Raw genomic sequence first — 18,623 nt, forward strand, 5'->3', positions numbered from 1 at the left:
ACCGTGACGATTCGACAATCACTTCATCCACAAGTATGGCATATGTACAATCGATATAAAACGTGGGGGTTCAATTAAGCATCGTCACGCTGGTCATGTACGTTTCTGTACTTCCCCAAAGAACCTCCTGCTCCGCTCCTACACCGCGTTCTGCATGGCGAACACCCCGAGGACGGGAGAGGATCAAGCATGGCTTGCCTTCCAGAAATCTGACAAACATCGTTGCATTCCGTGGCAGCTTGTCATTGGCCATCTGCAGTATATCGACTAATGGGAATGGCAGCATCTGTTATAACTTCAGTGTGCTGAGCAGCTCAAAATAACATCACTGTCAAATGGATTCTGAAAATGGGCAGCAAATGCAAGTGGGTAGAATGATGCCAGCTATTTAAAGCCCATGCAATTGCTACATGCGAAGGATTCATGAAGGGTACACTTCTTAAATTCATGATTTTTCTCAGTTCGGCAAGGTCGAGTGGCAATAAAAACTGCGTGCGATTACTTTCCAACAATGTCACAATGCACACAATTGTGGATGTGCAGTTTATAAATGAGGAAAACCAAACACCACTATGTTGTACATTTTATTTAAAGCATAATGAGTACAATAAAGTATGGAATGACAAGCAGTATTGTTCAGAATACATAATCTCAGTAAACCACGATCACCAGCAGCTCGGAGTGTACACGAAGCATGCACAGCTGCTGGTGACGACCCAAAAGCATTGCAAAAAAACAAAAATTCGTGATGGAAATTAAAAGCACTCATTTAAAGCAAAACAAATATCACTTTTGCTCTCACAAATGCCTAAAATTAAAGGAATGTTTTTAATTTGGAATGCACACATTACAGTGGACCGTTGGAACCGGAGGCATAACCCCCGACTTCCTCAATTTTACTAATGGATCAACAGATCGCATCTCTCACTTCCTGCCTTTGACAAAACACAACCCTTCCTGCCCTCGTTTGGTCTATCGTCATCCCTGCTGCCGTGCCTTTTGCTGGTAAGCACTGATACTGCAAATAATCAAACCGAAAAACAACCTCCCCCACACCGTGGACCTGGGGGTCACAATAAACGTGTCAACTGCTTATCGAAGGGGGCGTGATAATGATACACTGCAGTCTGAGAAATCGTGGAATAGAAAAAGGGGACGTGGGTGGCGGTGGTGGAATAACTTTGGATGGGCGCACAGCGCTGCTGGGCTACTGGTCGTCCTTGTCCTTGGCCCCATGCTTGAGGATCCTCGTGAACTCCACGTAGTTGAAGTTGCCCTTCTTGTCAATGGGCGCCTCGCGGTACAGCTCATCGACCTCTTCCTCCGTGAAGCGATCGCCCATTGTGGTGAGCAGCTCGCGCAGGTAGTCCTCGCTGATGATGCCTGCGCGCACACCGCAACGCATGCCGCGTCATTCAATCGTGCTCATCGTCACATTCATTCATCAATTAATCTATAACCCTTTTTGTCAAACCACTGTCCGGAATTTCAGATACATCCTCGTGTGTGCGTGGATTGTTCCAGGTACTCGTGATTCCACCTAGAGTTAAAGCTCTCAAACTTTGGCTCAACTATTGGTTGGAGGTCTCCCTACGCCATGTCGATCTACAGGGATTGGTTGACCATACTTCACCACGCTCGTCAGTGCGGGTTGGTCAAGGGTGAAGCTCAGAACCGGTTTCTGATACCATTCATTGCAAATGTTAGCCAGTGCAGGTAAACAAACTCAGGTTGCCGGGTTCACCACCACTGCTCTATCCCCCTCTTACAATAACTTGATAAATAACTCAATAAAGCTTGTTGATTATCCTTAATATAATTAATCTATGGGTGAGGGGTAGCACAGTTGGGGGGGTAGCATGGTGAAGAATAGCACGGTAGCACGGTTGGCTATATTAAATACATCGTGGTTGATGCATTGCACTATAAACCATGGCGTCCCAAATATCAGCTACGGCTAGCATCAGTGGTGAGTGATTATAATCCACGCACATCAGGCCTTCATCCAGCAGTGCTTCGCAAACCGGTATGCAGCAGAACACCAACATGTCTTGACAAAGTCCCGGGTGTACTGCCGTGGTATTAAACTAAAAACTTAACATTTAACCAGGTAAAGCCCACTCAGCGATACAACTCTCTTTCAGAAGTGACCTGGCTACACATGCTTACTCAACAAAGTAGCTTATCACGTGGGAATGTAGAGGAGCCAAATTCCTCTAAAAGCATATTGATTCTAAATGTGGAGGGAAAAACCGGAGGACCCGAGGAAAAATCCACACAACCGCGGGGAGAGACATGCGAACAACAAATATAAAGCAGGCGTCGTCAGGGTCAAGATCGAACCCGTGTCCTCCTGTATACCAGGTGAGGTAATTAACATCTCGCCACCGTGGCGCCAACTTGTTCTGTATTGTAGGACAGAACCTGGGCATGCGCAAGCTGGGGCCAGACGAAATCTCTGTGCCATTCGGTGGCCGATCCCAGCCCCCATTCCTCACACCTCCCACACTCCCCCCATGAGTCACACATACAGCTGGGTAAACGGTGTGCCATCAGGTATAAGCCAACTATAAGTGTCCAGTGGAATGTATGTAGTATGTTTAACTTCTTTCACACCGTACGTCGCCATCCATGCTCATCGCAATGAAACGGTTGAAAAGCAGTACAGGAAGTGGATTGACACAAGGCTCCAAATGAATAAATATTCATAACATTCGGCTACCTCATGAATTCAAGACAGCGGTAGACAATTTGATCTTTCGCAAGCAACGTGTGCGCATGGTTCAAATAAACACTACAATTCTGAAAGCAGCAATTTGTGTTAATTACACGAGCTAATATTCTTTCATGCGGCCAAGAATGCACATTAACTGGATAAACTGGCACTGAAACTCTTAGAGTCAGAGCAGCAGAGTGGAGGGCTGTGCTAGTTAACAAAGCCGAGTGCGCGCATGCAAACACACAAACACTACTACGACTGTGCTTGGGCTGAAATTCTCAGCGTCAACCACCCAACTTTGCCCGTTTTGCCCACGGACCTCACATGGGACAAGCGCACACCAAGAACATCTTCATGCTCATAAGAGGTTTTTGGGTTAGATTGCGTAAATATAAATGTGTTGTTAAACCCGCCACCACCGCATACAGCCAATTATTAAGGTTTAAGACCGAAAACAGGAGGAGGATTTCTCCACAATTCTGGCTATCGCCTGCTGATGCTGATTGTTGTAATTACCAGCGAAACCTCTCTGTACTCGAATTGTAAATGTTGTAGTGGGTTTACTCTCCAACACACCGGTGTGCTGAACTAGCAACTAAAATTTACGTTTCGTTCATGTGACAAACTTTACTAATTGGCCGTGTTGGGTGGTGGCGGGTTTAACACCACATATTTACACGATCTAACCCAAAAACCTCTATCATGGATAATATTCGTCGCTAAAGCCTACTTGTTACACAGATCTTCATTATCGCACAATGCACTCGTGTCATTCCAAATTCTTGGAATTTCAGAGATTTAGAGGAACACACAAAGGGTTCGACGCGTAATTTTAACTGTTAAGAAACGCAAGTGGCCATGGGAACGACGTGTTGGTTGAAGAGGTGATGGTCGATGGTTAATAATTTATGAACGAGTGGCAGCCAGGGAATGGAACAAGCCCGAGAGTGCATCCACTGGGGAGACGGAGTGAATAAATCAACGGTGTACAGAAGAGAGGTGGATTATGATATCACGGCGTTGGCTTGGGGAAACCTACACCCCACAGCGGGCATTGATCATATGATGACGTACGACAAACACATACACGGGATAATGGGGTAATAGGGGTAAGGCTGGGGACCTGTGCCCTCCTCGTCGAAGCAGGCGAAGGCGTTGCGAATGACATCCTCGGGGTCGGTGCCGTTGAGCTTCTCTCCGAACATGGTGAGGAACATGGTGAAGTTGATGGGACCTGGAGCCTCGGTCATCATCGCCTCCAAGTAATCGTCCGTCGGGTTCTTGCCTGGATACACACGTCACGGACCGTATGTGAAGCCAACTTGCATAGGAACTCGCAATAGCTTTGCGGGTCACATATTTTACAGACGGAGTCACTTAAACTATTTAATTGCTTTTAACGCCTTCCAACTAAGGTTGAAAGTGCTTATGCAACAGCTACATCCGTCTGTCCGTAAGGGGGAGGGCGATGGGCACAATAATTTGCTTAAAGATGGGTCGAAAATAATGTTGCTGTTAGGGACATACTCTATTCAAATTGACCACCTGTGAATACTAGGCAGACCCAAACCTGCGTAAAAGGATCTGCCTTGGTCTTCCGCGGCCAGTCGCATAAAACGTCGGAGGAGAAAACCTCCCTTAATTGACACCGATTTAAATAGGAGGCAACATTAACCCTGGCCCTGCTCGCTGAGGTGTGCCCTGCCAGGCAGAGTTTGTGCCCGAGCCCTGTGGTCTCGTACTGCTTCCTGCACGTCTGGCATGAGCATTACCATTATTATCGCCGATTAAATACGTCGGAGGACATACGCATGTTGAAATGTTATACAATCCTAGCAAATGCATTATTTGCTCTATGTCTGGCACATCTCCCATAAAGACACAAAATAAGGGACGCTAGATCATGTTATGTGACCGAATCACAATTTGGCACTACCTGTGCTTAATTACATTTCAAAACAAAATGGATTTAGATGTGTCACACTATCACCAGAAAGCAAAGTAAATATCACCAACAGACAGGGATGTGAAAATTTTCCCATTCTATCACCACGGTTATATACATCATATAGCCTGGCATCGTAAAGTTGAGGTAAAGGGTGCCACACAGGGAGCGCTGAAGTTACCGGTCGCGTGCAAACAGTGCGGGCGGGGGGGGGTACGGGCAGGTGGATGCAGTCAGCGAGTTGTGAGTGGTGGCAAGTACCCATGGATGCCAGCATGTCGTGCAGATCCTCCTTATCGATGAAGCCGTCCCGGTTTTGGTCGATCATGTTGAACGCCTCCTTGAACTCCTGGATCTGGGACTGGTCGAACATGGCGAACACATTGGAAGTGGCGCGCTGTGGCCGCTTCTTGGTGGTGGTCTTCCCCTTGGTTTTGCGGCTCGACATGGTGGCGGTTGTTCCTTAACTGAAACCAAACCAACCACAAGCGTCGCTCCAATCAAGACATCGCTACTGCCCGAAGATAACATGTGAACACAGGAACTCAAATACATAAGTAAATATTGTGGACTAAAATAATCACACAAAAAACAAAGCTCTGCATTTGGTGTGGACTGAGACCAGCTAGAGCCTCGATGAACATCACAGAACAGCCCAAAGTTTGCGACACTGCGGAACCGACATCACGGTACAGAACACGCCAGTACCCACAAGCCAGTACCCACACACCACCAATCCACCGATTTATACAAATGCCACCAAAAAGCATTTTTGGCAGCATGCAATAGTTAGGCATCATGGTTACCGTACTCTGCTACCTCCGTGACAAAGAGCAGCCTCCGCTCGGCTATTTTCCCAGCTATTAGATCCGATCTGTTCGCGCAACACAAATGCTGACACTTATAGCCAGCACAGATTTTCTCGCAACCAGTCCCACGTTCTTCTACAAAGTATAAACCAGTACACGTGCAAAGTTAAAAGATCGAGAAGCTGCCAGGCTTTTCGAGAACCGCCCCAACACTCACTCACAAGAGCGCAAGGTGGAAAATGTTCAGTGACACAACCGCACAAGGGCAGGTTGCTTTTCTCGAGCGTCGAGGGGACTGCAACAATGCCATACATGGGGAATGCACACGCACTTGGGAAGCACAGGAATGCACACTGTCAACTCTCAATTATCTGGAGGGTAGAGGGGTGGCCCGGAGAGAAAAAATAAAAATACTAATAATGTAAAACACATGAAAAATGATGCTAAACAAATTCATGCATCGCTTAACTATATTTTAAAGGGGGTGAATATTTATAGGATGTAGCTAACATCTGGTTTCAGCTTTTATATATTTTTTAGATAAATTAGTTTACATTTTTGTGGTCACCGATGAGTCATGTTCCCCCAATTAGTGAGGAGCAGCTGAGAATTAAGTCGGCGAAGGGTGAAGACACGTCAGTTCGTTTATCCCAAGCGAAACTTAATCCGCAAGCCAGATATTGAGCTAGCTGCATATGAAACAGAATTGCAATTCTCAAATGTGTTAACTTCACGTGGCATCGGTAAACAAGTTGTCCAACTCGGCCGATTTACATTAGAAAAACAAACCCAGTAAACTTGAGTTGAGTTTACTAAGTTTGTATTTTCTCATTCTTCGTACCTGATGAAGATTGCTTGGTGTTGCAATCGAAATGTCGTATATCTATCATTTATTTTCTTTCTACGTGACTTTACCGAAAGAACCAAAAAGTAATTCCTGCAGTCACGAATACTCCAAATCTGATTTACATTAATATCATCAGCCATATGTCTATCCACGGCTTGATGAAGGCCTCGCCAATCCATCTCCATTCCTAATAACCTTGCAGTGCAACAACCCATCAAGATTCTGCTGCACACATGCCGGTTTACTTCTGGACATCCCTCTCAGGCGTGTTGCCCGCCTCTGGGCTGCCACTGTCGTTAGTTTCAACCATTGGTGACTCTCCCTCGCTGCCAGCGACGAGTACTGCCCGACCTCACTGACCTTTCTTCACGAGGTGTAGCTTGCATACATTGTCCCATGAATGTGTTACCCTTCCCGTGTCTCTCTCTAATTCTAAGCACGCTTTATTTGCCTCTCGATATTTATTTGCATACAAGTGTCGGCTTGTTCTGTTACCTTTGCTAATGTCCACGTTTCACATGCATGTCATAGCAGGTGTTTATACGCCTATTGTTTAGAGGTAGCGTAGCGGTTAGCAAGCTGCATGACGAAGCAAGCGACTAGAGTTCGATTTCTGCTCATGACCAATAAGTGGCGAATATTTGAACCGGTCCTGGGCCTCCCCTTTGGTCGACGGAACCTAAAATGAGTACCTGGTGCAATGAGTAAACATAGCCTCGAGGGAGACAAAGGCGGCCGTGCGTGGTGCTGCTGGCCACCCACCCCCTCGTGTGCCGTTCCGGCCTTCAGGAGGTGTTACTCGCTAGCAGCACTTTTCCCCAACAGTCTGTTAAAGGGTATATTGGGGATATTAATCTTTATATACCTATCAAAGTTTAGTTTAACAAAAGGCACTGTGCTCTTGCCCGCCTTTACGTTGAATCATTTGTGTACCAGTTCACCGTCAACTACTGCCCTGTTTTTGTTTTGTTTTTCTCACTTTAAACCTTGAGCCCCACTTTGCAGCCTTCTTCATTAGGTTCGTCTGTGTGTCTGCATTTAATTCCCCATTGGTTGTTATTACGACTGTCATCAGCAAATCGTATATGGATGATAATCTGACGGTTAAAATACACTTTTTATTTCTACAATCCAGTTATTTTAAAGTAAAAACGAAGTCACCGTAAATTTTGCGTGAAATTGCAACTCCTTGTCAGATGTGCCTTCTCATGCCCCAAATATTGTGCTACTGTATGCAATTTCGGCGTAAATGTTTCATCTTTATAAATGGGTTTCAAAGGCTACACGTTAAAATAAGACCGTGGTTTGTCCAGGAAGTGCACTGTTAAGAAGCTGTGCCATCACCATTTGCAAAAGGCGGCATTGCTTAAACACCAAAGACCACATGTGGTTGGTGGCTTTTACCAACTCAAGAAACTGTGCAAGCTTACACATTGATAAATTTAAAAAAACGTCTGTACACAACCAAGTCGAATGCTAAGTTTCCAGCTCTCTCTGTGAAGTTTCTTAACAGCAAATGTGACGTCACGTATACAATCGGACAGTGAACTCTGCCACAAGCACCATCTTTGTACGGCCTCAACACCCGGCAAAAGAACACCCAAATAAGGCGTACACGAGAACCCCCCCTTAATAGGCAGTCGTGACTCCGGGTCGCCAGTGAGCCGTGACTCCACTGCTGGATGACTGTGTGAGGACAATGTCTCTACTGCTGGATGACTGTGTGAGGACAGTGTCTCCACTGCTGGATGACTGTGTGAGGACAGTGTCTCTACTGCTGGATGGCTGTGTGAGGACAGTGTCTCCACTGCTGGATGGCTGTGTGAGGACAGTGTCTCTACTGCTGGATGACTGTGTGAGGACAGTGTCTCTACTGCTGGATGGCTGTGTGAGGACAGTGTCTCTACTGCTGGATGACTGTGTGAGGACAGTGTCTCCACTGCTGGATGACTGTGTGGGGACAGTGTCTCCACTGCTGGATGACTGTGTGTGGACAGTGTATCTACTGCTGGATGGCTGTGTGAGGACAGTGTCTCTACTGCTGGATGACTGTGAGGCCAGTGTCTCCACTGCTGGATGACTGTGTGGCCAGTGTCTCCACTGCTGGATGACTGTGTGAGGACAGTGTCTCTACTGCTGGATGACTGTGAGGACAGTGTCTCCACTGCTGGATGACTGTGTGTGGACAGTGTCTCCACTGCTGGATGACTGTGTGGACAGTGTCTCCACTGCTGGATGGCTGTGTGAGGACAGTGTCTCTACTGCTGGATGACTGAGGACAGTGTCTCCACTGCTGGATGGCTGTGTGAGGACAGTGTCTCTACTGCTGGATGACTGTGTGAGGACAGTGTCTCTACTGCTGGATGACTGTGTGAGGACAGTGTCTCTACTGCTGGATGACTGTGAGGCCAGTGTCTCCACTGCTGGATGACTGTGTGAGGACAGTGTCTCTACTGCTGGATGACTGTGAGGCCAGTGTCTCCACTGCTGGATGACTGTGTGAGGACAGTGTCTCTACTGCTGGATGACTGAGGACAGTGTCTCCACTGCTGGATGGCTGTGTGAGGACAGTGTCTCTACTGCTGGATGACTGTGTGGGGACAGTGTCTCCACTGCTGGATGGCTGTGTGAGGACAGTTTCTCTACTGCTGGATGACTGTGTGAGGACAGTGTCTCCACTGCTGGATGACTGTGTGAGGACAGTGTCTCTACTGCTGGATGGCTGTGTGAGGACAGTGTCTCCACTGCTGGATGGCTGTGTGAGGACAGTGTCTCTACTGCTGGATGACTGTGTGAGGACAGTGTCTCTACTGCTGGATGGCTGTGTGAGGACAGTGTCTCTACTGCTGGATGACTGTGTGAGGACAGTGTCTCCACTGCTGGATGACTGTGTGGGGACAGTGTCTCCACTGCTGGATGACTGTGTGAGGACAGTGTCTCTACTGCTGGATGACTGTGTGAGGACAGTGTCTCCACTGCTGGATGGCTGTGTGAGGACAGTGTCTCTACTGCTGGATGACTGTGTGAGGACAGTGTCTCTACTGCTGGATGACTGTGTGAGGACAGTGTCTCTACTGCTGGATGACTGTGTAGGGACAGTGTCTCTACTGCTGGATGACTGTGTGGAAACAGTGTCTCTACTGCTGGATGACTGTGTGAGGACAGTGTCTCTACTGCTGGATGGCTGTGTGAGGACAGTGTCTCTACTGCTGGATGACTGTGGGGACAGTGTCTCTACTGCTGGATGACTGTGTGAGGACAGTGTCTCTACTGCTGGATGGCTGTGTGAGGACAGTGTCTCTACTGCTGGATGACTGTGTGAGGACAGTGTCTCTACTGCTGGATGACTGTGTGAGGACAGTGTCTCTACTGCTGGATGGCTGTGTGAGGACAGTGTCTCTACTGCTGGATGACTGTATGGACAGTGTCTCTACTGCTGGATGACTGTGTGAGGACAGTGTCTCTACTGCTGGATGACTGTGTGAGGACAGTGTCTACTGCTGGATGACTGTGTGAGGACAGTGTCTCCACTGCTGGATGACTGTGTGAGGACAGTGTCTCTACTGCTGGATGACTGTGTGAGGACAGTGTCTCCACTGCTGGATGACTGTGTGAGGACAGTGTCTCTACTGCTGGATGACTGTGTGAGGACAGTGTCTCCACTGCTGGATGACTGTGTGAGGACAGTGTCTCCACTGCTGGATGGCTGTGTGAGGACAGTGTCTCCACTGCTGGATGACTGTGTGAGGACAGTGTCTCCACTGCTGGATGACTGTGTGAGGACAGTGTCTCCACTGCTGGATGACTGTGTGAGGACAGTGTCTCCACTGCTGGATGACTGTGTGAGGACAGTGTCTCCACTGCTGGATGACTGTGTGAGGACAGTGTCTCCACTGCTGGATGGCTGTGTGAGGACAGTGTCTCTACTGCTGGATGGCTGTGTGAGGACAGTGTCTCCACTGCTGGATGACTGTGTGAGGACAGTGTCTCCACTGCTGGATGACTGTGGGGACAGTGTCTCCACTGCTGGATGACTGTGTGAGGACAGTGTCTCTACTGCTGGATGACTGTGTGGGGACAGTGTCTCCACTGCTGGATGACTGTGTGAGGACAGTGTCTCTACTGCTGGATGACTGTGGGGACAGTGTCTCTACTGCTGGATGGCTGTGTGAGGACAGTGTCTCTACTGCTGGATGACTGTGAGGACAGTGTCTCCACTGCTGGATGACTGTGTGAGGACAGTGTCTCTACTGCTGGATGACTGTGAGGACAGTGTCTCCACTGCTGGATGGCTGTGTGAGGACAGTGTCACTACTGCTGGATGGCTGTGTGAGGACAGTGTCTCTACTGCTGGATGACTGTGAGGACAGTGTCTCCACTGCTGGATGGCTGTGTGAGGACAGTGTCTCTACTGCTGGATGACTGTGTGGGGACAGTGTCTCCACTGCTGGATGGCTGTGTGAGGACAGTGTCTCTACTGCTGGATGACTGTGTGGGGACAGTGTCTCCACTGCTGGATGGCTGTGTGAGGACAGTGTCTCTACTGCTGGATGACTGTGAGGACAGTGTCTCTACTGCTGGATGACTGTGTGAGGACAGTGTCTCCACTGCTGGATGGCTGTGTGAGGACAGTGTCTCTACTGCTGGATGGCTGTGTGAGGACAGTGTCTCTACTGCTGGATGGCTGTGTGAGGACAGTGTCTCTACTGCTGGATGGCTGTGTGAGGACTGTCTCTACTGCTGGATGACTGTGAGGACAGTGTCTCCACTGCTGGATGGCTGTGTGAGGACTGTCTCTACTGCTGGATGACTGTGAGGACAGTGTCTCCACTGCTGGATGGCTGTGTGGGGACAGTGTCTCTACTGCTGGATGGCTGTGTGAGGACAGTGTCTCTACTGCTGGATGGCTGTGTGAGGACAGTGTCTCTACTGCTGGATGGCTGTGTGAGGACAGTGTCTCCACTGCTGGATGGCTGTGTGAGGACAGTGTCTCCACTGCTGGATGGCTGTGTGAGGACAGTGTCTCTACTGCTGTATGACTGAGGACAGTGTCTCCACTGCTGGATGGCTGTGTGAGGACAGTGTCTCCACTGCTGGATGACTGTGTGGGGACAGTGTCACCACTGCTGGATGACTGTGGGGACAGTGTCTCCACTGCTGGATGACTGTGTGAGGACAGTGTCTCCACTGCCGGATGACTGTGAGGACAGTGTCTCTACTGCCGGATGACTGTGAGGACAGTGTCTCTACTGCTGGATGACTGTGTGAGGACAGTGTCTCCACTGCTGGATGGCTGTGTGAGGACAGTGTCTCTACTGCTGGATGGCTGTGTGAGGACAGTGTCTCTACTACTGGATGACTGTGTGAGGACAGTGTCTCCACTGCTGGATGACTGTGTGAGGACAGTGTCTCCACTGCTGGATGACTGTGTGAGGACAGTGTCTCCACTGCTGGATGACTGTGTGAGGACAGTGTCTCCACTGCTGGATGACTGTGTGAGGACAGTGTCTCCACTGCTGGATGACTGTGTGAGGACAGTGTCTCTACTGCTGGATGACTGTGGGGACAGTGTCTCTACTGCTGGATGACTGTGTGAGGACAGTGTCTCTACTGCTGGATGACTGTATGGACAGTGTCTCTACTGCTGGATGACTGTGTGAGGACAGTGTCTCTACTGCTGGATGACTGTGTGAGGACAGTGTCTCCACTGCTGGATGACTGTGTGAGGACAGTGTCTCTACTGCTGGATGACTGTGTGAGGACAGTGTCTCCACTGCTGGATGACTGTGTGAGGACAGTGTCTCCACTGCTGGATGACTGTGTGAGGACAGTGTCTCCACTGCTGGATGACTGTGTGAGGACAGTGTCTCCACTGCTGGATGGCTGTGTGAGGACAGTGTCTCCACTGCTGGATGACTGTGTGAGGACAGTGTCTCCACTGCTGGATGACTGTGTGAGGACAGTGTCTCCACTGCTGGATGACTGTGAGGACAGTGTCTCCACTGCTGGATGACTGTGTGAGGACAGTGTCTCCACTGCTGGATGACTGTGTGAGGACAGTGTCTCCACTGCTGGATGGCTGTGTGAGGACAGTGTCTCTACTGCTGGATGGCTGTGTGAGGACAGTGTCTCCACTGCTGGATGACTGTGTGAGGACAGTGTCTCTACTGCTGGATGACTGTGTGGGGACAGTGTCTCCACTGCTGGATGACTGTGTGAGGACAGTGTCTCCACTGCTGGATGACTGTGTGAGGACAGTGTCTCTACTGCTGGATGACTGTGAGGACAGTGTCTCCACTGCTGGATGGCTGTGTGAGGACAGTGTCACTACTGCTGGATGGCTGTGTGAGGACAGTGTCTCTACTGCTGGATGACTGTGAGGACAGTGTCTCCACTGCTGGATGGCTGTGTGAGGACAGTGTCTCTACTGCTGGATGACTGTGTGGGGACAGTGTCTCCACTGCTGGATGGCTGTGTGAGGACAGTGTCTCTACTGCTGGATGACTGTGTGAGGACAGTGTCTCCACTGCTGGATGGCTGTGTGAGGACAGTGTCTCTACTGCTGGATGGCTGTGTGAGGACAGTGTCTCTACTGCTGGATGACTGTGGGGACAGTGTCTCTACTGCTGGATGGCTGTGTGAGGACAGTGTCTCTACTGCTGGATGACTGTGTGAGGACTGTCTCTACTGCTGGATGGCTGTGTGAGGACAGTGTCTCTACTGCTGGATGGCTGTGTGAGGACTGTCTCTACTGCTGGATGACTGTGAGGACAGTGTCTCCACTGCTGGATGGCTGTGTGAGGACTGTCTCTACTGCTGGATGACTGTGAGGACAGTGTCTCCACTGCTGGATGGCTGTGTGGGGACAGTGTCTCTACTGCTGGATGGCTGTGTGAGGACAGTGTCTCTACTGCTGGATGGCTGTGTGAGGACAGTGTCTCTACTGCTGGATGACTGTGTGAGGACAGTGTCTCCACTGCTGGATGGCTGTGTGAGGACAGTGTCTCTACTGCTGGATGGCTGTGTGAGGACAGTGTCTCTACTGCTGGATGGCTGTGTGAGGACAGTGTCTCCACTGCTGGATGGCTGTGTGAGGACAGTGTCTCCACTGCTGGATGGCTGTGTGAGGACAGTGTCTCTACTGCTGGATGACTGAGGACAGTGTCTCCACTGCTGGATGGCTGTGTGAGGACAGTGTCTCCACTGCTGGATGACTGTGTGGGGACAGTGTCTCCACTGCTGGATGACTGTGGGGACAGTGTCTCCACTGCTGGATGACTGTGTGAGGACAGTGTCTCCACTGCCGGATGACTGTGAGGACAGCGTCTCTACTGCCGGATGACTGTGAGGACAGTGTCTCTACTGCTGGATGACTGTGTGAGGACAGTGTCTCCACTGCTGGATGGCTGTGTGAGGACAGTGTCTCTACTGCTGGATGGCTGTGTGAGGACAGTGTCTCTACTACTGGATGACTGTGTGAGGACAGTGTCTCCACTGCTGGATGACTGTGTGAGGACAGTGTCTCCACTGCTGGATGACTGTGTGAGGACAGTGTCTCCACTGCTGGATGACTGTGTGAGGACAGTGTCTCCACTGCTGGATGACTGTGTGAGGACAGTGTCTCCACTGCTGGATGACTGTGTGAGGACAGTGTCTCTACTGCTGGATGACTGTGAGGACAGTGTCTCTACTGCTGGATGACTGTGTGAGGACAGTGTCTCCACTGCTGGATGACTGTGAGGACAGTGTCTCCACTGCTGGATGACTGTGTGAGGACAGTGTCTCCACTGCTGGATGACTGTGTGAGGACAGTGTCTCCACTGCTGGATGACTGTGAGGACAGTGTCTCTACTGCTGGATGACTGTGTGAGGACAGTGTCTCCACTGCTGGATGACTGTGAGGACAGTGTCTCCACTGCTGGATGGCTGTGTGGGGACAGTGTCTCTACTGCTGGATGACTGTGTGGGGACAGTGTCTCTACTGCTGGATGGCTGTGTGAGGACAGTGTCTCCACTGCTGGATGGCTGTGTGGGGACAGTGTCTCTACTGCTGGATGGCTGTGTGGGGACAGTGTCTCTACTGCTGGATGACTGTGTGAGGACAGTGTCTCTACTGCTGGATGACTGTGTGAGGACAGTGTCTCTACTGCTGGATGACTGTGTGAGGACAGTGTCTCTACTGCTGGATGACTGTGTGAGGACAGTGTCTCTACTGCTGGATGGCTGTGTGAGGACTGTCTCTACTGCTGGATGACTGTGTGAGGACAGTGTCTCTACTGCTGGATGACTGTGTGAGGACAGTGTCTCTACTGCTGGATGGCTGTGTGAGGACAGTGTCTCTACTGCTGGATGGCTGTGTGAGGACAGTGTCTCTACTGCTGGATGGCTGTGTGAGGACAGTGTCTCTACTGCTGGATGGCTGTGTGAGGACAGTGTCTCTACTGCTGGATGACTGTGTAGGGAAGGTGCGGCCACGCCCCGAGAGATGACGCAACCGCGCTCAGGAATCCCGCCCTGCGCGGCTCCGTGACCATATAAGGCGCGGCGGAGAGCGCCGCGGAACCTGCGCCGGGCGGGCTGAGATCCCCCCCCTCGCTACGGACGCGCCCAACCAACGGAGCTCCGCGTTTCACCATTTCCAGAGGGAGGGAGGGGAACCCAGAAACCCACCGCTTTGACTGAAACTGGCTCGGAATGAACTCGGCACGGTTTGTCAATAACACTGCCCCTAGAAGGAAACGATTTATAAAAAAGCGACATTTCGGGCAATGGCCCCCTTTTTCACGCATTGAGTGAATCATAAATACTGCAGTTAGTTGGGAGACTGCGCTATGCAGCATGAGGCCCCGCTGTTATAAATTATACTGCACATCTTGACGGAAGGTATTTTTGGGGGGGGGAAGGACCGCCCTTTCATTTGTTCAGTGTGGTATCTTTGGTGGCACCCGGTGTGACCCGAGTTCGATTCCCGATCACAGCTAAGATCAGTGGCGAATTACTCTTGTCCTGGACTACCCCCCCCGACCCTTCACCAACCCACACTGACCAGCGTCAAGTATCGCCAAACAACCTTCACAAACTCCACGGTGTGAAAAGACCTTCATCCAGCAGCTAAGTGATACCGGGGTGTACATTCATTTGATGCATCATTATCAGCAGGAAACACATTCCTGCGGAGGGAGCTGGTAGGAACGTTGGGTTGCTCGGTCAATGGCCAGGGTCAACGGCGGCGTGGTGTATTCCGCAAATATGCCCGACTGTGAGGGCGGGCACAAGCCAGCGTGAGTAGGTTAAACGTTGAGTCTTATAAGGGCACCACGGGGTGGCTAGCCCCTCCCCACCCAACCCCACCCCTCCCACCTCCCACCCAGCCCCTCCCCACCCAGCCCCTCCCTGCACGACGGACGGACACAATAATCCCCTTTGGGCTGGTGTAACCTGGCGGTTCCTACCAGTACACAAGCAGTCTTCTATCTCTCACGGGCCTAGCCCTGTGATGTAAACACATTCCGATGCCCTGCAACAAAAGGCGATGTCATCGCTTCCTCGGTAACATCTCCATCGTGAGTCTTCTCGCCAGCCACGCATCCCTCCTGCTCGAGCACTCCTCACCTTTGCTGACAGTCAAGAAGTCCTCACTTGTTTGGTGACAACTCTCGTGTCCCCTACTACTCACCTTTCCTAAGTCAAGTCATCGCTTGTTTGGTTGTATTGCGTACTTGGTGGGCTAAGCCTAACATGACCAAATCATCCGGAATGTGCCCAATAGCGCAAACAAACGCAGTAAGGAGCCTGGACAGTGTCGACTGGGCGTCCACAAAGTAGGTGACACCGGCAGCTCCTGCGTCTATAAAGGTTCTGCTTCTATGTTCCGATGTCCACCGCCAGCATAGGAATCAGCAGGACGTACTGTGCGGTATTGTCAACTTACCCCGCGGGGCGTGGACTTGTTAAATTACTTTTTCGCATTTTCGCACTATTGTGTTACTCTACAGGACAACTCGGTAAGACGCTGTGGAAACTGAAGACACCATAAACACCAAGTATTAAACAGGGCACGGCACGAGGGGGCTTATTAATTTGCATTTGTTCTGACAGCACGTTAAGCACATAAGTGTTATTGTACACGTACAATAACACTTCTCAAACGACTGATGGCCTTCCCGAGCCGTTCCGGGTCGTGTGTCGATTTGACCAAACTTCACCACACGAGACACGGGTGAGCAGACGACGTAGAGGGCGCATTGCAAAGCAGTTCAACCGCCCGCGATCAATAACCACCCGATAGTTTAACACGTAGGCCGATTATGAATAATAACCCGATTATGCGTGGCAGTCACTCGCCCTTTTATGAACTTTCCAGGCCCAGCCCTGGATAGAACCTCGGGATGGAACTTGAACTCGAGCACCGCGCTAATGGCATCGACTCAAAACGAGCGTGGGGCTCGGTCAATGGTGGCAATTCCCCATTCACAAGACGGGACAGGATGGTGTTTGTTAGTTTACGACCACAGTGGGACCGCGTTAACAGATACACCGTGTTGGGGTCTCCGTGGATCGGATCGTTGGCGATCGGGAAATCAGAGCGAGACAGACACAAGGAGATCGTGAAAGAAGCAACACGGACGCGAACATCTGGATAAAGGAACACGCGGACACTACCGCAGACACCTTCGATTAGCACGATGGGCTACGTACGGTGCGAAAGAAGTTCAACATCGCAGCCTCTCCCCTTCCTCAAGCCGAGTGCCGTCTCATACTTCACCTCTCCCCTCAGCCCTCACCTCCCCTCACCTCTACCCTCACCTCTCCCCTCTCCGCTCTACCTCTCTCCGTCTCCGGTCCCGCGCGGCAGGACCGCGCCCATGGCCCGCGCCTCACTGCCGGAGCCTGGCGGGTCCCCCGAGAAACCCCCTCGCCGCGCTCTCCTCGCGCCCGCGCCCTCTCACCGACGGGACGAGACGAGGAGACCGTGGGCTGCCGTGCGCTGAGACGTGGGGTGGTGCGAGGAGGAGGCGGCGAGTGTCGAGGCGGGGAGCGTGAGGGGAGTTATGGAGGCGCCGTCGCTTCTCGCCAAGCAGGGAACTCTGCACAGGCGGAAGTGACGTCACCGTCCCACAAAAGGCGTGACGTCACCAATTGGTGACAACGCCGCGCAGACGTGACGCGTGACGTCGCCGCGCAGACGTGACGCGTGACGTCGCCGCGCAGACGTGACGCGTGACGTCGCCGCGCAGACGTGACGCGCGACGTCGCCGCGCAGACGTGACGCGTGACGTCACCGCGCAGACGTGACGCGCGACGTCACCGCGCAGGGGCCACGCGCGGGGCCGTGGAGGGACGAGCAGCGTGGCCTCCTGCGCCGCCTCCAGGCCGCGGAGCGGCGACCACGACGACAGTGGCTGCAGCAGCAGCGGTGGCCCTTTTATAACCTTTACACTGCAGCCTTGCCGCGAGAACACTTCGGTTCTCTATCTTAAAATTTTTATGTTAATAACTACATCGGGTTTGCCCGTGCTTAATTAGCGCTTCGATTATTTACCTTTTAAACATATCTGGCCCATGACTCGCACCCCCAGAAAGGGCATCATGCACCCCTTGGTGAAGATGCGATACATTTCCACATTATAAGCTACTTCGTTGAGCTATAATGTGGCCAGGCCGCTTGTGAAAAATATGCTAATAGCTCAGTGGGTTTCAGCTGGTAAGAAAAAACTTTAGTTTTTTTATTGATTCGCTTACATTTCCTGTACGTTGTACTCGTGTTTTAAATTTCTGGCCCGCACTTACGGAACATGAAAAGGGCTGTATAGCTTCATCGGATTATTCCACTATGATGAAAGATTCTGAAGATTTGTAATATTGGTACATGCATAAATTGCCTACTAGTTTCTACTGAGTAACAAGCAAACGCTACGATCTTGATAAATAACACCGATCTAATAAATAAATGTGGCTTTAAGGTGGGCACGCCCAGACGAGTGGAGTCCACCCAGCAGGGACCACTCCCAAGGGCGGCCTCCCCACGGCACCCCGCACGTGGTGGCGGGTATCGGGAGGGCAGCACCAAGGCAGGGCTGGATCAAGGCACGGGGCTTTAGGGGCTGGAGCCCAGGGGCCTCCGCCAACTGGAGGGCCTCCAGAGATGAAGTGAAAAGTTGTTTCATTTGTGAATGCTGAATTTGATTTATTAGCCTCGTAAAAATATATTTATTTAGCTTTGTTTTCCTTTTGAAAATATTACTGGGGGCCTCAATACCTGCAGCCCAGGGGTCTACAAAATCTTAATCCGGCCCGGGGCCC

General features: G+C 50.9%; 1 protein-coding gene across 1 annotated transcript; it reads right to left on the reverse strand.

Moving 5' to 3' along the window:
• Positions 1-571: 571 nt before the first annotated feature.
• Positions 572-17,441, reverse strand: LOC144944557 (myosin regulatory light chain 12A). Its single transcript, XM_078872819.1, has 4 exons — positions 17,270-17,441; positions 4,926-5,131; positions 3,843-4,004; positions 572-1,383 (listed from the first exon to the last, which is right to left on the reverse strand). Exons 2-4 carry the CDS (start codon positions 5,110-5,112, stop codon positions 1,208-1,210), a joined length of 525 nt encoding a protein of 174 aa, XP_078728945.1. The 5' UTR covers positions 5,113-5,131; positions 17,270-17,441; the 3' UTR covers positions 572-1,207.
• Between the last annotated feature and the right edge of the window lie 1,182 nt (positions 17,442-18,623).

The sequence above is a fragment of the Lampetra fluviatilis genome, chromosome 2 (assembly GCF_964198595.1).
Source record: "Lampetra fluviatilis chromosome 2, kcLamFluv1.1, whole genome shotgun sequence".
Taxonomy (NCBI): Eukaryota; Metazoa; Chordata; class Hyperoartia; order Petromyzontiformes; family Petromyzontidae; genus Lampetra; species Lampetra fluviatilis.